This window comes from Rattus norvegicus, chromosome 4 (assembly GCF_021556685.1).
Source record: "Rattus norvegicus strain SHRSP/BbbUtx chromosome 4, alternate assembly SHRSP_T2T, whole genome shotgun sequence".
Taxonomy (NCBI): Eukaryota; Metazoa; Chordata; class Mammalia; order Rodentia; family Muridae; genus Rattus; species Rattus norvegicus.
The window spans coordinates 63,816,622-63,838,558 of NC_141537.1; the positions used below are offsets into that span (position 1 = coordinate 63,816,622).

At 45.3% G+C, this 21,937-nt stretch overlaps 1 protein-coding gene across 5 annotated transcripts; it reads left to right on the top strand.

Moving 5' to 3' along the window:
- The first annotated feature begins 1,488 nt into the window (after positions 1-1,488).
- Akr1b10 (aldo-keto reductase family 1 member B10) lies at positions 1,489-20,821 on the top strand. Of its 5 annotated transcripts, none has more exon segments than NM_001013084.2 (11): positions 1,489-1,568; positions 3,236-3,437; positions 5,719-5,886; positions 7,212-7,328; positions 8,498-8,575; positions 11,900-12,022; positions 12,288-12,394; positions 12,808-12,889; positions 13,833-13,916; positions 14,455-14,537; positions 16,582-17,548. In NM_001013084.2, coding segments are annotated over 10 exon segments (951 nt in total). In that variant the 5' UTR covers positions 1,489-1,568; positions 3,236-3,371; the 3' UTR covers positions 16,625-17,548.
- Positions 20,822-21,937: the final 1,116 nt, after the last annotated feature.

Sequence of the window (21,937 nt, forward strand, 5' to 3'; positions counted from 1 at the left end):
GCGGAACAAAGGCACTACTGAAGGAGCCACCTGTCCAGCCCCTCTTTTCTTTTCCTTTATTCTTTTTCCTTCCTTCCCCTGTCCACTTCTTCCCTCCCTACCTTCTTTCCTCCCTCTCTTCCATTGTATCTTCTTTTTCTTTTTTTTTTTTTTTAAGACAGAGACTTTCTAGCTTAGATGGGGCTGACTTAAAAATCCTTTTGTAATCAAGGATGGCTTTCAACTTCTGTGGTGCTTTGAATGAGAATGGCCCCTCATAGACACATATATTTGGATGCTTGGTTGTAGGTTGATGCCTATATGAGGTGAGGGCTGGCACACATTAGGTCAAGGCCATGATCAGACAATAAAAAACTAAGATGGGGACAAAGATTTTGTAAGGCAGGAGAGAAGGGGAAGGGAAGTAGAATGAAGGTGGAGATGGGAAGGATAACCTGATCTGGGTGATGTTGGATGGCGAGTATCCTGTTATGTATATTTTTTTAAGAAATGGATTTCTATAAGTAAATTTATCTTATCTAGGTGGGTGGTTTATATCCTTATTAATTGTTTATTGTGCGGATGTATTGTGGATTGAGAATTTAACATATAAATCTGATTGTTGGGTTACAGTTTGTTGAGTCTTGGTTTTACAGGGTAACTGGAACCAGAGAGTTCAAGGCTAGTGGAGAGCCGCCGGGAGAGATACTAACCAGAGATAAATTACGCTTAGTTCCATTCGGCCCCATGGGTGCCGGAACTAACTCTAGGGACCAGAGTGGCAAGGCGCCACGCTGAAACGGCACACTGCCTGGGTCTGAGAGTACTTGGGGGCAGTGTGGAGATAAAGATAACCCACAGTTCCATGTGGCCCTGCGGGTACCAGCACTAGCGAGAGTTAAAAAGGTTCCGTCTTTTTAAAATATTTATCGCAACAGTTGGTCATCAGGGAATGGAACCGTTTAAGAAGGATTAGAAGGATTAGGAGGTCTGGTGTTGTTGGAAGAAGTTTATCACTGTGTGTGTGTGTGTGTGTGTGTGTGTGTGTGTAAAACCCCATGGCAGACATAGTCTCTCTCAGCCTGTTACCTATGGATTAGTATATAAAGCTCTCAGCTTCTGCTCTAGCACCATGCCTGTCCAGTGATGGTTATGACTAACCCTTCAAAACGGTAAACAAGCCCCCTATTAAATGATTCCTTTAAAAGAGTTGCCTTGGCCATAGTATCTCTTCATAGCAACAGAGCAGTGACTTAGACAACTTTCAATCATCCTACCAGCAGCTGGTATTATAGGCATGAACCATCAGGCAGGGGTGGCAAGTGTCCAACCTATTAGACCAAAGGTCATTCTTACCCCTTGATGAATTAATGGACCAGGCCACCCAGTGTTCATTCATGCGGTCACTTATCAGTCTTCCCTGGGTTTAGGGTGGGGGTGGGGGATAGGCTCATAGGTCACTTTCTAACCAAAGGTAATAAGTTTATCATCTTGAGTATTATACAGCTCACTTCTGAGTTAAAAGGGAAAGTTCTAGCCATGCGTGGTGGTGCTCCTCTTTAATCCCAGTTCTTGGGAAGCAGAAGAAGGTAAGTTTAAGGCCTGCTTGGTCTACATAATGATCTCCAGACCAATATCAGGTACATAGTGAGACTCTGTCTCAAGGGAGGTGGGAGAGACAGAGGTTCTCCTTTCCAGTGTCCTTTCTCCCAAGAGGCATCTGAATAGAGGCTGTTCCTTTGCTCTAAGCCTTTGCAAGCCACCAAAGTCCAGTCAGAGGTCATAGTCTCTTGTTCGCACTATCAACAATTTTACTCTCCTTTCATTTATCATCATTATAAATCTATACCTTTTCCCTCCAAGACCTCTTCAGCCACTGGGAAGTCCATGTCCTTGCAGCAATATGGGAAATGTCAGTGCTTCTCTTTCAGACCTTTTCAAGTCTGGGTTATGTCGAGTGAGTTAAGAGACAGAGAAATATATCAAGTACCTGTTTCTGGAACATGTCTATGTAGGTCTGGTTCAGACATTACCAGGTTTAGCATTGAAAACTCCAAAGGTTTTAGGTTTGGTGTCCACACTTGTAATCCCAGCATTCAGGAGACCAAGGCAGGGGGATCTTGAGTTTGAGGCATGAGTTTTGCGTAGTGAACTCTAGGCTAGACTAGAATATATAATAAGATCTTTAATTTTAAAATATTAATAAATAAAAGCAAGGAAAAGTATGAAATATGGTGAAGCAGGAAGACTTACCAGCAACTGTCGATTTTCCTCTTGCCCAATTCCACAGCAGAAGCGAAATTCAGGTGAATGTTGTAGCTAGATTTTTTTATTATTCTTCCAAAGCAGATGTTTTAGTTGTTTACTGTAACTTTCCCCAAAGCTCATTATTACTCTGAGGATGATTTTATATATATATCATATATTCATCTCTCTCTCTCTCTCTCTATCTATATATATATATATATATATATGGTAAATATCCAAAGTGTCATCCATGAGGGAGCTTTTTAAGGTCACTTGGTCTTGCCAACTTGTTCTGTCCTGGATGACTCTTGTATGAGTATCCTGTCTTAAAGTACTCAGCTCTTCTCTTCACCTTTCTCCAGAGCCTTTGTGTTGAGAGGCCTGCCTTCTCCCAACACTCCCCCCCCCCACACACACACACAGCATAGCAGTAGCTGTAGTGAGAGAAGATGCACCTAATTCTCAAGAGACTTGAGGCCCCAGGGAAAAGGGAGGTCTCCAGGGGGGGGGGGTGGCAACGGGGAGGAGGAATGGGATGAGGAACTGTGTGGGGACCTAAAGGGGAGGCAACGACAGGAATGTAAATAAAAAAAATAATAAGAATTGAAAAAAAATTCTGCAAGGATAGATCTTACACTAGTATCTCTTGTTATTAATATTGTAGCTAACGAAATAGTGGTTTCAAAAATAATTGATGTGGCTGGTCCGACAGTAGTGGACTTATCAGTACTAATCGATATCCAAATGATTAATTGCTTGCCTTGAATTTTTTTCTTAGCTGAAAACTTGTTGGACGCACACAGAGTTCACTAGAATATGTCCACTCTCACAGCAATGACCTTCCTTAAATAAACCTATGCGTTCATCTTTCACGGCCTGTTATTTTTGTCTACACACTGGCACAGGCTCTGCTGCGGGAGCCTTGCACTCCGCAGCAGGGAAACTTTGTATTCCGCAGTGTTTACGCTGATCAGACCTAAGAAAAGCTGAAAAGCGCTTTCTGTGCCAGTGCCCGCCCCTAGGCTGTAGCTGCTTGCCAGTAGGAAGAAGAGCCTGTCTCCTCAAGGACACGGAACCAGTCGCCAGATTCCTAATTTGGGCCAGAGTCGTCTGTCTGCTACCTTTGAACCGTTTCTGCAGCAAACATGGCCGCCTTCGTGAAGCTCAGTACCAAAGCCAAGATGCCCATTGTGGGCCTGGGCACCTGGAAGGTGAGTGCGCAGTCTTTGGACAGCTACCTCTTTCAAGTGGAGACAGGTCTTGGCATTTCCTCCCCTTTGCACAGTATCTGCCCGGTGAGGGTCAGGGTGGGAGTGGGGGTGGGGATGGGGGTGGGGCAGGTTAGATCTCTAAAGCCAGGACCTAAGTTGCTTTCAGCTTTTGTGCTGCTTCAGGCCTCAAAGCTGGCTTATACCTTCCCTAACAAGTGTCGGGTTCCCAGCTAGTTCTGGATTTTACAAAGAACAACAACAACAACAACAAAATCATCTCCAGGGTATTATTCTCTTTGCAAGCTTCTCCTTGGAGTTACTTCGCAATTTACAGGTTTGGGCTGTGTATCTGTTTCTGGTTGAATTATTTAGAACCAGAACACTGAGCTCCAAATGACCTTGCTCCCCTTGCTACCCACTGCCTACTTCAGAGTAGCCTGGAAGCCTGTGAAATCTCAGTCTCAGACCCCAGCACAGGCTACCAAATTGGCACCTTCACTTTACAAAGACCCTGGCTAATTCCCACAAATTAAAGCCTGAGGAGGATCAGGGTGACAGATAGCCTGGGCGGGAGTCAGCTCAGTGTTAGCATTCTAAGCTCCACCCCCACAGTTACCTGGCAACAGTCAGATTATGCTCCAACCCCACAGTTACCTGGCAACAGCCAGGTATGCCTGACACTATAAAAGAGGCTGCTTGCCCCCTCCTCTCTCTCTTGTTCTCTTGCCCTTTTGCTCTTCCCCTCTTGCCCCTTTGTCCCTTCTCTCCCCATTCCCCTCCCCACTTCTCTCCATGTCCTCATGGCTGACCTCTATTCTTCTATTTCTCTACTTCTCTCTTTGCCCCTACTACCCTCTTAACTCCCCAACCCATGTCCTGAATAAACTCTATTCTATACTATACCGTTGTTGTGTGGCTGGTCCCTCAGGCGGAGGGGATGCCTTAGCATGGGTGTGCAGAGACACCCCCTTCCCCCACACCTCTGTAGAAAATACCCCCCCATCTTTTATAAACACAACACTCGGGTCCCACCCTGGCTGTGTTCATCTCTCCTGGCAAGCTGCTCTGAGGCCCATCCCAATGCTTAGTGAAGCAGTTTTACACCAAACCAGAAATTTCACATCCATCCAAACGACCACTAGCCACTTGCAGATCTCCAGGGAATCTGCTCACATGGGGAACTTCACAGAGATGAACTTACAGAATTTCAACAGCAGACACAGAGACTATAAAGGAGTTGGTTTCAGGATGAGGAGCCGATGCTGCCAGAAAGGACAATGTGCTGCTCAGTGCTCCTGCAGGAGGGTGGGGCTTTGGGCCTGGACCCCGTGCTTCTGAGTGGCTGGCAGCAATTCTTTGTCTCACTCAGTGATGGTCCAGCTGTGGACCTCTGTTTTATGAACTTCTTGATGTCTGACAACTACGTAAAGGATCTCTAGACTCTGCAAGAGACGGATTTATTTATTTGTTGTTGTCTGAGATAGGCCCATGTAGCTCTGACAGAGAGCTTAGTAGGCAGCTGAAACTGGTCTTGCCCTCATACCTCTACCTCCCAAATGCTTGAAATTGCAAGCAAGAGCCATCTCACGGAGAAGCTGAGGTTCCAGGCTGGCCCAAACTCTCTGTCCCCTGCCTTTACCTCCCTTGTGCTTTGATTCCGGTATGCACGGTTATGCTTGGCCATCAGTGAGTTTTGAGGTCGTGGTTCTGAGGCAGCCTCTCGCTCGCAGTGTAGCATGGCTAGTTTGGAAATTCTTGTGTAGAACAAGCTGCTCTCGAAATCACAGCAGTCGCCCAGCCTCTGCATCTATACCTCCGGGATTGAAGGCATGTATTACCACCATGCCTGGCTTAACTTTTTTTTTTAACCTTTTTTCATTTGTTAGTATATTTCTGTGCTTGCAAACATGTTCATAAAAGTGATCGAGTACTTTCATGCCATGGTGTGCATGTGGCCTTTGAAAGGTTAATATGCAAGAATCAGTTCTCTCTTCCTACTATGGGGGTTCTGAGACTTGAGCTCAGGCCCTAGATTTGGCAGCAAGCCATATTCCATAAATGAAACCAATTACATTATATGCTAACCATACAAATTAATAAAATAAAATAGTTTACTCTTTTCTTTTTAAACGTTTTCCAAAGTATGTTTTTCCCCAACCCCAATGGCCATTTGAAATAGATCCCAGCAAGACTGTGGTTTAGAGAATCTGGTCCATGTGGAGCATGTTAGGGGAGGACTTGGAAGAGTGGCTTCCAATGTTCTTTTTTTATTGCATTTCAGTCTCCCCCAGATAAAGTCAAGGAAGCTGTGAAGGCAGCCATTGATGCTGGATATCGCCACTTTGACTGTGCCTATGTGTATCAGAACGAGAGTGAGGTGGGAGAAGCCATCCAAGAGAAGATCAAAGAGAAGGCTGTGAGGAGGGAGGACCTCTTCATCGTCAGCAAGGTACAATGACTTGGTGGACATGACTTCAAGGCAAGTGGAAGTATCTAGGTATGGGCAGTGCACTGGCTGGGTCTGTGTGTCAGCTTGACACAGCTGGAGTTATCACAGAGAAAGGAGCCTCCCCTGAGGAAATGCCTCCATGAGACCCAGCTGTAAGGCATCTTCTCAGTTAGTGATGAAGGGGAGAGGGCCTAGCCCGTTGTGGGTGGTGCCATCTCTGGACTGGTGGTCCTGGGTTCTATCAGAAAGCAAGCCGAGCAAGCCAGTAAGTAACATCCCTCCATGGCCTCTGCATCAGCTCCTGCCTCCAAGTGCCTGCCCTGTGTGAGTTCCAGTCCTGACTTCCTTTGGTGATGAACAGCAATGTGGAGGTGTGAGCTGAATAAACCCTTTCCTCCCCAACTTGCTTTTTCTTCATGTTTTGTGCAGGAACAGGAACCCTAAGACAGGCAGCTTCTTGTTTGTTGTATTCTCTCAGCCCCTCTCTCTGTCATTATATCTGCACATGAGTATCCACACCAAGTTAGTACTAGTAAGAAAGTGCAGATGGCGATCCCCTTATCTCAGTGGTTCTCTTATAGTAAAGATGGCTCAGCTGAACCTCCTTTCCCTGCTTTCTGTCAGTGGAATCTACCCTCCGGGTGGCAGTAAGATGTATAGTTAGGATAACTCCTGAACCCTTCTGCTTAACACTGTGGTCTCAGTGACTGGTCCTAACGTTCTCAGGCGCGTGTATTTTTGGAAATGGAGGGAACATTATTTATTGTCATGTAGGTTCCTCCTCTCGTTTCAATTCAGTAAAAAGTGTGGCTTATAAGGCATTATTGCAAACCAGAGGCATTGAGTGTGAGGTATTTGAGGAGCTCAGGATCTGCAGTGGACACAGCATGCTAAAACACCCTTGTTCCAGGACATTGTAACCGGTGGGAAAGATAGACTCCCTGTTGGAGTGGGCACGCCTGATGGGCTTGGAGATCAGAGAGTACTGAAAGGGTTAACTGCCTCTAGAGGCATCAGGATGCTTTTGAGGGTCAGACCCAGTTCTTGCCTGCTGAGAGCTGGCAGCCAAGGAAGAGAATGACACAGGAGTATCTGCTGTTGATCAGTTATCAGATGTGCTAACCTCAAGAGCATGAAGAACACACATGCAGGACTTTGACTTGATGAGTGCTGGTGACCTACTGTGTGGCCTTAACTAACCTTAATAGACATGAATGGTTTGTCCTGTGGTTAGAGCAGCTGCAAATCTCAAAGTAGGGAGAGTGACTGTGGTGTGGCCTTTTTTTCCTTAGTTCTAATGTTCGCTCACTTGTCCCACCCTGCAGCTGTGGCCCACCTTCTTTGAGAAAAGCCTGGTGAAGAAAGCCTTCCAGAAAACCCTCTTGGATCTGAAGCTGGACTATCTGGACCTGTATCTAATTCACTGGCCACAGGGATTTCAGGTTTGAGCTGTTCTTTGCCCTATCTGTAGCTGCCAAGAAAACAGAAGCTGTGTTGGAGTTGGGGTTGGGGATGGGGTGTATCAACACAGCTGGGGCAGGGGATGGGCTATGCCCGGAGTTTTGTGCACAGCCGAAAGCCAATGGCCTGTACAGTAATCTAGGGCTGTATTTGTGGAGTACCACGTGCTTACGTTTTCTTACTGTTAGTTTGGGAGAAACTGATTCTGGCCAGCTCAGCCAAACTGTAAACTGGCCTGTCACTTCTTCATTCCCTGGGCAGAGGGGATAGGAATCTCTTGGGACAGTGTTGTGTAACACACTTCAGGAATCGGCTCTGGCTATCAATTATAGCATTGCCACACTTGTTAGAAGCTTCCAGGAACAAACCCCTGAAGAAGCAAACAGAGCTCAATACCTGGCGCCCTGCACCCGCCTGCTCCTCAGAGTTGAAAGGGGTTAGTGAGGGTCTGGAGAGATGACTGGGCAGTGAGAACACTGACTGCTCTTCTAGAGGGTTCAGTTTGACTCCTAGTACCCACATGGTGGTTCAGAACCATCTGTAAATCCAGTTCCAAAGGACCCAACATCCTCTTCCTGGCCCCTCAGGCACAAGACAAGCTTGCAATGCACACAGGCAAAACACCCATTCAAATTAAACAAAAGAAAACAAAAAAAAAAACAAAAACAAAAAACAAAAACAAAAAGGAATTGAAGGGATGTGAATTCTCTGCTGCCCAAGTGACCGGTTTTGGTGACGATAGCATACTCCAAACCCCAGGCTAGAAGCTGGGTAGGGTCTTCTGCTAGCCATACCCTTTTGATGGAATCTTTGAATCTTTGACTAATAACCTTGAAACTAAAATGTCCCCCAAGTCTCTATGGATTTGGGCATGTTGGGTAATTTTCATGGTAATGATAATGGCTTTTTATAACGTAGTAAGGACAGTTGGTGAAACAGTGCCCATCAGCATCAGACACCAGGGGGTTATAGCCCTCAGTGGATTGACACATATATTTTATTGACGTTTGCTGTCTAAAGTGTGTTCCCCAGAGTGTGACGAGTGGCCATGCAGGAGTTTCTTTTTGGTATGCTGTTGCCCTCAAACCTTGCTTCAGAGAACCAAGTGTCCAGGTTAGAGCCTGACGAGCTTTTTGTTTTGCATTTACAGTCTGGAAATGTCTTTTTACCCACAGATGATAAAGGCAATGTTCTCACCAGTAAATATACATTCTTGGATGCTTGGGAGGTAAGTTCCAGCTTCTCCAAGTGTGCTGAGAAAAAAGAAATTCTGGCAAGTCCCTTCGTGACTCCACCCAAGTACACTGTGTCTAATTTCACTACTATTCTTTATAATTTTTCTCTCTCTTTTCCAAACATCCATTTGTCTATTTTGGGGAGAATGGCACTTGTGGAGGTCAGAGTACACTTGGGGGGGGGGGGTAGGTTCTCTGCTTCAACTGTGTGGGTTTTCAGAAATTCACTTCAGTCTTGGCCTCAAGCCACCACTATCCATAGAGCCATCCCAACACTTTAAAGGAATGAAACAATGCAGTGCTGAGCTGGGCATGCCTTGAATTCCAGCACTCAGAAGGTAGAGACAGGCAGATCTCTGTGAGTTCTAGGTCAGCCTGCTCTACATAGCAAGTTCCAGGAGAGCTATAAGTACAGCTACACAGTGATACTCTGGATAGATGAATAGCTAGCTAGCTAGAGTCTTGGTCAGTGTTCTATTGCTGTGAAGAGACACCTTGACTAAGAAATCTACTATAAAAGAAAGCATTTAGGTCTGGAGAGGTGGCTCAGCGGTTAAGAGCACTGACTGCTCTTCCAGAGGTCCTGAGTTCAAATCCCAGCAACTACATGGTGGCACACAGCCATCTATAATGAGATCTGATGCCCTCTTCTGGTGTGTCTGAAGACAGCTACAGTGTACTTACATATAACAAATAAATAAATAAATCTTTTTTTAAAAAAAAGAAAGCATTTAACTGAGGGCTTGGTTACAGTTTCAGGGGTTTAATCCATTATCATGGTGGGAAGCATGGCTTTACACTGGCAGAAATGGTGCTGGAAAAGTAGCAGAGAGTGACATTCTGATCAAGCACGCCCTCAATGACATACTTCTTCCAACAAGGTCACATCTATTACAACAAGGACACACCTCCTAGTTTTTCTCAAGTGGTGCCACTCCCTAATGACTAAACATTCAGATACATGGGAACCATTCTTATCAAATCACCACAGATAGGTAGGTAGCTAGGTAGCTAGGTAGCTAGGTAGCTAGGTAGAAAAAAGATACGTAGACAGACAGACAGAAGATGATATCATACTGCAGGTGAGAAGCTTTGATTAGACACCAGCATGACCAGATATGTCAACATGGGGTAGTACTGTGGACCTACAGCTAATTCAGTAGAATCCTCACTGACCACAATTAATGATAAAGGATATTCTTTAAAAAGCATAAATAGATCGAGATGAATCATAAGCCCACTCAAACCTGACCCAGGTCGCAGGGTCATTTATCTTGTTTCCCACTGAGAAGATGCTGGGACCCTTAGATCTCACCAGTGCTAACTGCCTTGCCTAATAAAGTCCTTCCTCACTCACTCTGGTGCTTCACAACTTGGTGCTAAAGTCTCCAGGGACATTTGAACATCCTAATGTCCATGCTGCATCCCAAAGGGAATTGGTAGGATTCTCTGGGAGTGGAGTCGGGACACCCATTTATTTTAGAGCCTTCAGAGGGTGCAAGATGCATCCAAGATTGGGAAACACTACACCATGTCAGCTGTGCACACACTGCTTGTGTCCCTACCTCTAAGCCCTGGCTCCTCTTTCCTCCCGATCTGTTCACAACTTTACCACCTTTCTTCATGTTGTTTTCCCAGGTCCAACTTAAATTCCCCCTCTAATGTCTGTCCAAGGCTCGGCAACTCCTTCCTTTCCTTCCTGATGCCTGTGCTATTTAATGTCAAATAAGCTGAAGTAGCCTAGCACTGAGGCTGACGGCTCAGTGACAGAAACCTGAGCACTTGAATTGGACTGCAAGAATCACAAGCAGGGAGCTCATTGTATGTATTTATATTCTAGCAACGACTGGACAGGGACACATAACAGATGACTTATAAGCTCATTTTCAGCTTTTGGCTGCCACTATAGGATTGGATAATTTGGGAAAGTTTAGAACAAGATCACTGTGGGCAGAAAAAGAAGAAGCCAAATCCTTGGGTTGATTCCATTTTGGGTAATTCCATGTAGTTAAAAGGATAGATTTTAACCCAACTGCAGCTCTAGGCTAGGTGTTCCTAACAGGGTCCATATATCCTCAAGGTCTTCCTCAAAGAACTCCAAACTGTGTTTGGTAGGGAAGAGAGGAATTACAGCGCAGGTAAGCAGATAGGCCTGGGTGTGTGGGCTGATAATTACAGTCATGTTGGGGGCAGAGGCATGTGTGTGTGTATGTATGTATATGTATATGTATATGTATATGTATATGTATATGTATATGTATATGTATATGATGTATATGTATATGATGTATATGTATATGATGTATATGTATATGTATATGTATATGTATATGTATATGTATATGTATATGTATATGTATCTCCCTTCTAACCCTTATTCCACCCTGATCCATTCCGACACTAGGTAGGAGGGAAAGAATGTTAGTGGGGGAAGGGGGTATAAGTTTCTTTAGTCGACTGCCTGCTGATTAGTTAGGGTATTGGGTTCCATGGTGCAAGTCCAATCTTCATCAGGTTAGGCTATCTCCAACTTTGTTTTGTCTCCTTGCTCATGACCAGCTGGCAAACTGCAACAACAGGAACCAGGAGCACTAGGGGGGAGCAGTCACCTCCACAGGCCCTCTGAGGATTCTCTCACTATACCCACTCCAGACTCCCTAAAAATTAAATTATCTGTAGGCAGCAAAACTCACACCCCTGCTAGTGCACGAGGCAAATCATAGTCACCTGCTAGGAAGCAGCCTCTTATCCCACACCCAGGATTAAAACAAAAACATATTCACACAGTGTAACTGTGTTCTTAAGGAAATCAAAATTCTCGCTACATGAAGTTCACAATTCAAAGTCCACCTGGGCTGCAGAGTCATGTCAAACCCAATGTGTTTGACTTAGAGAAACCCTACTTTAAAACTCACAAATGAAATTTAGAAAGTCTGGGGAATGGTTCTGCTATGAAGCACTTGTCTAGCTCATGAGGATCTCTGGGCTCGATCTTCAATACTACTAAATAAAACCCAAAAAGAGAGCCAATGGAGTGATTCGTGGCACAGGGCTTATTTCCTGAATAACCAGATTTGGGTGAGTTGAGAACAGGAAGTACATGAAACCTGCCTTCTCATTTCTCATTATGTCTGAGCTGGGGAAGAGTAGGAGAGGGCTGGAAGCAGCCATGAGGCCACCACAGTCTAGCAAAGTTGCAATTAAGAAGTAGTAACATTATGGTTGGGTGTCATCGAAACATGAGGAAGTGTGCAAAGGGTTGCAGCATTAGGAAGGTTGAGAACTGCTGATCTAAACAATGGACCTCCCTGTGACAGGGCATGGAGGAACTGGTGGACCAGGGGCTGGTGAAAGCTCTGGGCGTCTCCAACTTCAACCACTTCCAGATCGAAAGGCTCCTGAACAAGCCTGGACTGAAACATAAGCCAGTGACCAACCAGGTGAGTTCCGAGTGGTGCAGGGCCCTGCTCTGCGCCTGCTTCAGCACTGGGAGGCAAGTTCAGTTCTGTCTGCAGAGTCTCGCCATTGGGGTCTGTGTTCAGGATGCTCAGGGAGGTGGGAGGCAGGTCTCTGGGTCTGGTGTGTAGCACGTCTATCAGTGGGCTGTGTTTGGCCTTTGTGTTGGTCCTTTCTTGTGCCTGGAGTTCCCACTGAGCCTCTCAGAAAGGCCTCCTTCTCTAGTGATGGAGATGTTTTCTCTTGCAGGTCGAGTGCCACCCTTACCTCACCCAGGAAAAACTGATCCAGTACTGTCACTCCAAGGGCATCGTGGTCACAGCCTACAGTCCCCTGGGCTCCCCAGACAGGCCTAGGTGAGGCTTCAGAGTACCAGTTCTCTCTTTCAAAAGAAAAATTTTAAATTCCTTAAAATTGGCATTTCATAATTTGTTAGTGTTAGTATGTAATTTCTTTGGCAATGGGTCACCCAACAGGAAATGCAGCTGTAAGAATGTTTAAAGTAAGTAAACAGTGGTCATGGCTGATGCTCAGAGAACGTGAGCATCCTGCAGGGCTGGGTCACACTTTCCCACCTCTGAAGCTCCTGGTTGACAGATGGGCTCATGGGCTAGACACAAAGCTTTTCCATATTTCTGCCTGTCTCATGGGAGGAGGAGGAGGAGGAGGAGGAGGCTATGGCACTCAGCCTTGACACTGTCCTGGCAGTCGGGCTCACAGGCCTGCAGTAGCCGTGGGGACTTTACTCCAGCCATCTTTCTTCCTCTAGTGCCAAGCCTGAGGACCCTGTATTGCTGGAGATTCCCAAGATTAAAGAAATTGCTTCAAAGCACAAGAAAACTGCAGCCCAGGTAAAACTGTGTGTTCCCCCTTTCCCCTTTTTATCTAGCAATCGACTCTTTCTTGTAATCGTGTGCTGCTTTAAAACAAAATCTCCATCATTTGATTTCACCAATGAAGACGCAGGAGCCAGGTGCTGGGGTGAAAGCTGCTGTCTCAGAGAGGCAGAGAAAGCACCCGGCTGGCCCTTCTCTTCAGCTGATGTCCCAAAAGGCAGTTCTTCTCTGCACGTCTCAAACAACCCCTCAGACTGAATGCCCTTCCCTTCTACTTCCTGTATGTCTCTCCATCCATTTTCTTTTTTTTTTTTTCTTTTTTTTTCTTTTTTTTTGGTTCTTTTTTTCGGAGCTGGGGACCGAACCCAGGGCCTTGAGCTTCCTAGATAAGCGCTCTACCACTGAGCTAAATCCCCAACCCCTCCATCTGTTTTCTTGACTTCTTACTTTCTATGTTTTTTGCCCCGTGTTCACTCTCTGCCAACTGGTTGCTTGTTCCACCTCTTGACCTATGGCTGACCTTATTTCATCCTGTTTACAATAAACAGAAAGTTCTGAGAGTAAAGGGCCTGGGCTAGGACTGAGCAACACCACAAGTAGAAACAGGTTTTTCCAGTAAATAACACAATCTCAGGGTTAACAGCATGATCGAATATCTCGAAACAGTCTTGTTTTTATTTGTATTGCCTTCTTTTAATCTGCTGGGATCGCAAGCAAACTTGGCACCAGAGAAGTACTCTGTCCATCAGTCAATGACCACAGGCTACCCTCCTCCTTCCTATCCAGGAAAACTGCACTGTAGCTCCCAGGATCAGGAAGCATAAATGGAGGACTTGCAACTGTCTCTAATAATAGTTAAAGCCACAGAGAAACAGAGATATGTTTTATTATTCATTTCACTAGGAGGGATTCTATGTAGGTAAGTGAATGCCTGACCACCGGGCCTCTTTGTGCACAGGTTCTGATCCGGTTCCATATAGAGAGGAACGTGGCCGTGATCCCCAAGTCTGTGACACCCTCCCGCATACAAGAGAACATTCAGGTAAGACCCGGGCTGCTCATCTGACGTTCCTCAGTTGAGTGGACTTAGAGAAGAACCTGTCCTTAAGCTTTAGTCCCACCCCATCATTGCCAGTGTTTCCCTTCTTCCAACTTCCTTATCAACTCTTAGGCATGGCAGTTGGCCTCAACAGAGGTGCAGTGGTCACTTGTGTATCAAGAGTAGGTTGGAGGCAGGCAATAGCAACAGCCTGCCAGGTAGATTTCTGCCTACCCTCCAGCACTTAGACCACAGGCCACACGCTGTCCTGGTTAACTGTGGGCCATTTTGGTCTACTCACCCACCATTGTGCAGAAGAGGATAGAATGGATTTAAAAAGCTTGTCTCTGACAGGCTCCTCAGGGATTTCAGTCACTGCACACACTTGCATACCTATAAACCCTGCTTGTGTACCATTAATCCCTCTTAAATAACCCAGTCACAACTTACAGAATAATTTGGATGCAATGTGTACCTAGAACCTCAGGTACCACTAGGACCTTCCTTGCCAAGGATGGTTTTGGGACTCTTCTCTTTCTAGGTCTTTGACTTCCAGTTGAGTGAGGAGGACATGGCCGCCATTCTCAGCTTCAACAGGAACTGGAGGGCCTGTGGCCTGTTTGCGTAAGTGGTACTAGGTTAATGAGAGGTTGGTCAGGCCTCTTTCTTTCTTTCTTTCCTTCTTTCTTTCTTTCTTTCTTTCTTTCTTTCTATCTTTCTTTCTCTCTTTCTTTCTCTCTCCCTTTCTTTCTTTCTTTCTTTCTTTTTCTATACACTAATTTTATGTATATGAGTACACCATAGCTGTCTCAGACACACCAAAAGAAGGCATCAGATCCCATTTCAGATGGTTGTGAGCCACCATGTGGTTGCTGGGAATTGAACTCAGGACTTCTGGAAAGGTAGCTCTTAACTACTGAGCCATCTCTCCAGCCCTGATCAGGCCTTTTTCTAAGGTTGAAGGGTTAGTAGGAAGGAATGGAAGGCACGAGGGATTATGGGATGGTTTTTGTCTTCAAATACTATTTTCTGACAGTCATGAAAAGTTAAAAAAAGTTTGAGTCCTGGAGAATCACTAAGAACAGAGACATTGTTATTTGATGCTCAGTTTCTGAATCTTACCCACAGGGTGAGGATTTTAAAGAAAGGAGCTGTCACTGTTGTGTGGGAGTCAAGCTCTCTTTCCCTCACTCATTCACTCAGTGACTTACTGCAATGTGCTGTGGCCAGGAATGGTCTACATGTTTGGGACATTGCACTGCAAGCTTCCTGTTCACATGCTCATGTTCTACAGAGGGAAACTGAAATAACTCTGATGTGTGTGTGTGTGTTTGTGTGTGTGTGTGTGTGTGTGTGTGTGTGTGAGAGAGAGAGAGAGAGAGAGAGAGAGAGAGAGAGAGAGAGAGATCATAGAGAAGAGTGAAGTTGGGCAAAGGTATAGAAGTAGCGATCCCTGTGTAGCAGACACTTCACTACATGACTACCCAGGGGAAGCTGTGCTGACAGGCACAGTTGAAGGAAGTGAAGGACGAAACCACATGCCTATTTAAGGAAACTGCATCTATGGCAATGAGAGCAATCGTGAATGGCTCGATGTAAGAGGTTTAGAGCACTTGAGCCAGGAAGCCAGCAATGCTGGAGCCGAGTGAGTGAGGGGACCGTAGGCAAATGGCAAGCCAGGGACCACATTAGGCTAAGGACACACAATGGACCAAGGGAACAACACTGGTTTTGTATCCAGAGAAACTAAGAAGCCAGGAAAGGATTTTGAGCAGAGGCTGGCATGGTGTAGCATGTCTTAAAACGCCACACTGACTTCTGCGTTGAGAGCAACAGGGAGGTAGTTACAATAATCCAAGGAAATGACAGTCCCTGGAATTGAGTCACAGTGGCAGAGATAGCAAGGTCAGATTCAGGAAGATAAACAGAAAACAGCTATTTGAGTTTGCAAAAAAAGTATTTTTTTAAAGATATGGTTTTGTTTGCCTTTTCTTTTCCTGGTAATCATTAGAGAAACATCATATAAAAGATCGGAAATCTGCTTGAGATGCATTTATGATGTTTGTTTTGGCATCAAGAAGGATTGCTACATGGAGTTGGATCTGTGAGCGAGGTCATAGACTGAAGGACTTGTAAAACTAGGTGGTTTGTACTCGAAACTCTACCACTTAATAGTGATGGGGCCTTGGGTAGTTTGGGTGATGTCACCAAGTTGCTCTATCTACAGTATTAATTACAGCCAACATCCACTGGATACTAGTTTAGCATACAGCAGACACTTTAAGCTCTTTGCCTATATTAATGTCATATTGACTACTCACAGCCAACCTGTCGACCTCAACAGTATTTCCCGCTTCACAGCAATGTGAGAATGAATTGAGAGAATGGTTCTGAGGCCCCCAGATGTGTGTCTGTCTGCTTATGATTCCTCATGGTGACAATTTACTAGTGATCTCATCATTGATTGTTTGCAAGCCCTCTTTCAAGTACTTGTCTTATACTTTAGGGGGAGGGTCATGGTCTATGCACCACCATCTAATTTTCTCATGGTTTTATGGAGAAGAGGCTGAGAAAGCACAAATGTGCTGCATATACCACCTAAGAGTGCATCTGAGATCACACCCGTTGCTTCGTTGGAACAATTTCCTCTTTATGCTTGTTGCTGCAGGGCAAGTCGTAATGAAGACTTCCCTTTCCACGCGGAATACTGAAGCTGAATTACCTGATGCGTTCCCGTGGAGGACACTCTTCACTGATTTCCAACCTACCCCTCCTGAATCCTATTTCTTGCCAAGCCTATCGGATATCATACCGGGCCAGCCGTGATAGGGTAATTCTCATTTACATTCTTGTGTTCAACTAGAATCAGACTGACACAGGAAAATGCAACTCGGCAAAGGACAATGTTGTTCACTAATTTGACCTGACTGAATGTTTCCCAGACACCAGGAGCACTAGTTAACACTGAAGCTTAAAAGGATAAAATAGTAAAAGTAGCAATAGTCATACACATTTTCAACAGAGTGCTTTTCGAATGATGAACTCATTGGGTTCAACTCTCATTATTCATACTTTACAGTGAGAAAATGGAGGCACGAGGGAGCCAAGACCTTGCTGACGCTCCCAGCTAGTCAGTAGCTAAAGCAAGTTTCAAAGGAAGGTGCTTCTCAGGAGATCTCAGGGCAGTTTAATACTCGTCCTCGTCCTCATCCTCCTCCTTGTCCTCCTCCTCCTCTTCTTCCTCCCCTTACTCCTCCTCCTCCTCCCCCTCCTCTTCTTCCTCCTCCCAAGTCTCCTCCTTTCCAGGCCCTCCTCTTTCTCCCATGACTTTCTGGACTCTTCCATTTTGCCTGTAATATGGCTTCATGCCAAAGTGTCAAAGCTGTTGGTTCAGTAGCCCTTAAAATTCACAAACTGCCTACTCCTTGAGAGAAGTGGGGAAGTCTGGACATGAAGACATTTACTATTGCCATGAAGTGGAAAACAACTTTTAGAAACTATTTTTAGAAAAAGAATTTAGAAACTATTCCAATCATCTAGAACTGTCCACAAAAGAGCATAACGAGCGATTGGCCACCCAGTTTACAAACTAAACTATGCTAACATTAAAAAATATTTTAAAAAATCTTTATTAATTTACTTATTTTTACTTTTTCTTTTTCTTTTTTCTTTCTTTTTTTTTTTTTTTTTTTTTTGGTTCTTTTTTTCAGAGCTGGGGACCAAACCCAGGGCCTTGCACTTCCTAGGCAAGCGCTCTACCACTGAGCTAAATCCCCAACCCCTATTTTTACTTTTCAAGACAGGGTTTCTTTGTGTAGTCCTGGAACTCACTTTGTAGACCAGGCTGGCCTCAAACTCATAGAGATAGGCCTGCCTCTGCCTCCTGAGTGCTGGGATTAAAGGTATGAGCCACCTCACCTGGCCCCAAATGTTTTTTTAAAGGGAAATTTATTCAAGAACTAAGTGATAGTCAGCACAGTGGACGACTACTCTGTAGAACCCCGTGCCGGTTTCCTATGATCAATGACCACTGAAGATCACTGTGTCACCCCATTCTCTGCTTCCCATAGGCCTAGTCATGCTCACATAAATATCCCGTGGGCCCATGGTGCTGGGACATGTGTGCACACTTGCAACCCAGGCTTCCTTGTCAGATGGCTCCCTCTGTGATTGCTCAGTGGGGGCTTCTGGTAGGAGGTTGAACGTCTGCAGAAAGAGAAAGGTAGTACATCTGTCTTCTCTTAGTGGCATTTCAGCAGAAGCGACATTTCCTGAGTAACTCCACTGACTCCCCCTTCATGCTTCCACATAGATTCTGATCCTACCAGTTGACACCACTTCTGGGGTAGGACATCCCTCTTCCTCCTGTGTCCTCTCATCCCCAGGATTGGCCGTCTCTTCCTGCTGCTGCCGACCTTGGAATGACCTCATACCCTCTTGATTGATGTCCCAGCTCTTCCATCAAGGTTTCAGATGTGTGATGCACCCTGGTGAAGCTCTGATGGTTCTTTCCTTGACCTTTTCTGGTTTGTGGTAGTTATCAGAATCCCCAAGGCTTTTTGCTTTGTAGCTGTTCCAGTTTCACGTCTCCATCTGCCTTCCCATGACATTCTGATACTAGTCATTGGATTGATGAGCCACCTTCACCTTCCCTCCGGCCAAGACAAGAGCTGCGCTACCTTAGAGGGAAGCAGGTTTGTGAGAATAAAACTACCTTCAAGGCTAGCCCCTTCTCTAAGAAACTCTTTTTTTACTGGGCTATGGTAAACCTCACTTGGGAGGCAGAGACCAGCCTTGTCTAAGGAGTGAGTTCCAGGACAGCCAGGGCAACACAGAGAACCCCTGTGTCCAAGGAAAACAAAACAAAAACAAAAAGGGAAACTTTTTTCTTGCTGTTAATTGTAAAACAATATTAATAATAATGAGCTGACATGGTATTGCCAAGTGTTGACTCCCAGCACCAAGGAGGCTGAGGTAGGAAGAGTACAACAAGATCCAGTCTGTTTCTGTCTCTCTTTCTCCTTCTCTTTCTCTGTCTCTGTCTCTCTGTCTCTGTCTCTGTCTCTGTCTCTGTCTCTGTCTCTCTCTCTCTCTCTCTCTCTCTCTCTCTCTCTCTCACACACACACACACACACACACACACACACACACACACACGTACAAAAGTGCCAGAACACACTGCCAGTTAAGTGTCCTCACACAGGTTCAGAGACAGAAGGACGTATCTGTAAGTTGGAAGTCATGACTTCCCTAACTAAAGTCTTAATACTTCTACATTTTCCAGAGTAAGTTCCTTTCTGCCTGTGGAGATGTTGTTATTCAGAGCCAGACTCATTCTGACCCTGCACCCTCTACTCTTTGACCAATTGCAGCAGTTCCTAAAGGCCCCAGGTCCCTTCAGTGACCATTCTTTCTTTCTTTTTTTTTTTTAATTTCATTCAATATATTCTCATCCTTGTTTCTCCTCCCAGTTCCCGCCTCCCACCTCCCAACTGAACTCTACACCCTTTCTTTCTCTTTGTCTTTAGAAAACAAATAGGCAAAAAAAAAAAAAAAAAGCCACAACAACAAAACCCAAAGCAAAGCAAGAAAAACAAGAAACAGCGTACACACAATATACACAAAATCCCATAGAAACATAAGAACAGAAGCTATTACTTTTGCCTGAGCTCTGACAGGAAAACTATAACCTCAGGAAACCAAACCTTCCTGCTCCTGCTCTGATCCCTTCATTAAGGTGCAGCATCTCAGCTCAGCCTCATCTGTTCATGAACAGACAGCAGTGGAAAGCCCCAGCTCTGTGGAAGCTCTAAGGCTCTGGAGTCTTGACACTTATCTCTGTCATCCCAGGATGCTGGGAGCCAAGCTCTGGGACAAGTATGCAAACACTGACTGCATCCTAATTGTCAGCTGGCAACACCATCCCTTTAGAATTCACCAGACAAGGAGGCCCACACTCACAATTGCAAACTCTACCAGCTCTGATGAGCTGAAGGGTTTGCTTTGGCCCAGGGGAGGCCTGTGGGGAAGGCCTGCCCTGGGGCGAGCCTGGGCTGGCAGCAGAGCCACATCTAACACAAGGGCAGGTCTAGCTGTGGGCCTTGGGCTGCAGAAGAGAGGATGGGGCTGGTTAGGGAGCTGCAGCCTTGGTCAGCCAGCCTGGACTCAGGGATTAATATGTATTCAAGTTCTCCCAGTCTTCAGTGTTATAGTCTAGCTAATCCCAGGAATTCTGCCCCCAGTGAATCCTTAGGAAATCCTGTGTTTGTAAAAGCCACCCTCATGTGTTTTCCTTCTATACATCTCAATTCTGAGTTCAGAGACACAAAAGCCAACAGTGAATCTAGCTGGTTACACTAGTTACTTCTCTGTTGCTGTGATAAGACATCAGGACCAAAGCAAGTCTCGAACACCTCCTTTGGGCTTATGTTCCAGAGGTTTAGAGCCCATAATGCAAGGCTGAGACAGCAGGGGAGCATATTGGCTGGACTGGATGTTAAGATTACAAGCAAAAAGTGGGGAGGGGATGGAGAGAGAGGGAGAGGGAGAGGAGGAGGGACCAATGGGTAGGCTAGGATTTTTAACCTCAAAGTCTGCCCCAAACTGTGTACTTCTCCCAACAAGGCTTCACCATTTAAACCTCTAAAGAGCATCACCCCTGGAGTCCAGCGTTCCAATGCTCAGTCTATGGAAAGCATTCTCATTCAAACCACCTCTGGCTTATGTCTGAGTATACATGTACACTTGGGCTGGAGAGATGGCTCAGCAGTTAAGAGCACTGATTTCAAATCCCAGCAACCACATGGTGGCTCACAACCATCTGTAATGAGGTCTGATGCCCTCTTCTGGTGTGTCTGAAGACAGCTATAGTGTACTTGCATATAATAAATAAACACATCTAAAAAAGAGAATAAGTACAGTTAATGGAAGTCATTGAACTTAGCCTGTCAATTTCAATTTTATTGATTTAATAGTGGAGTATCCTACTAATTTAACAGTTAGCTGACAGATGAAAGCAATTTAAAATGTCAGAAAGAGAAAAGGGCAGGTCTAGCTGTGGGCTTTGCGCTGCAGAAGAGAGGATGGGGCTGGTTAGGGAGCTGCAGCCTGGATCAGCCAGTGCCTTTCAAGTCTGGTAAGGCGTAGAGATCACTGTGTACCTCCTGGCTGCAGTACCACAGTTTGGCTGGTGTTGCAATACTACCAGGAACTCCATTTCTAATGAATCCTTGGAAAATGCTGTTTAGAAAACTCTTATGTGCACACCTCTACTTCCTGTGCACCTCAATTCTGTGCACTGTGACAGCACAGAACAGGCTGCTATAGCCTTCAGCAAAGCAGGAAAGCCCCGCCCCAGTATCAAATCTAGCTTTATGCTTATGTTTATGCTTATGCTATGCTCCTTTGATTTTTTTTTAATAGATATAGTTGAAATTTAATCAATTAGCATGAATAATGTCTTCCAGGAACCATAGTGCTTTGTGACACACTCCTTCAGCTTCTCCTGGAGGGGTCATTCTGACCTTTTCTTTCTGACAAGCCTGGGTACAATGGGTGTGTCCAACTCTAGGATGGTCCCTTTCGATCACCGACTTGATTAGAGTAAGAAAATAACCCAGCACAGTACTGAGGCACACCTCTGAGTTTGTTCATGGAGGTTATCTCCCGAGAGGATTAACAGAGAGGCATACCCATCCTAATGTTGGAGGCACGTTTCTGAGAGGTTGTTGAATGAAATGGGAAAGGGAAATCCCAGCTGAAGGCCAGGCCCCCTTTTTTATTTCTTCCCATCTCCTGATCAGGTTCTGATATGAGCAAGAATCCTTACATTCTTCCAACATGGCCTCCCCACCACAACAGACTGCCTGTAGGCCAGAAAAACTACGCTTCCTCTGTTTTCTGCTAAGTATTTCACAGCAGCAATGAGAAAGAGAACTAATACCACATCCAAAGCCAGTCAAACCTTAACAGGTTCGTTTACCAGGCTAAAGAGAAAGACAATGTAAGCCCTGGGGCTAAACCCA

Coding starts and splice junctions, on each gene's coding strand:
- Akr1b10 (XM_087656533.1), top strand. CDS start 11,903: ATGGAGGAACTGGTGGACCAGGGGCTGGTGAAAGCTCTGGGCGTCTCC. Junction 12,023..12,287: donor ATAAGCCAGTGACCAACCAG/GTGAGTTCCGAG, acceptor TTTCTCTTGCAG/GTCGAGTGCCACCCTTACCT. Junction 14,538..16,581: donor AGGGCCTGTGGCCTGTTTGC/GTAAGTGGTACT, acceptor TTGTTGCTGCAG/GGCAAGTCGTAATGAAGACT.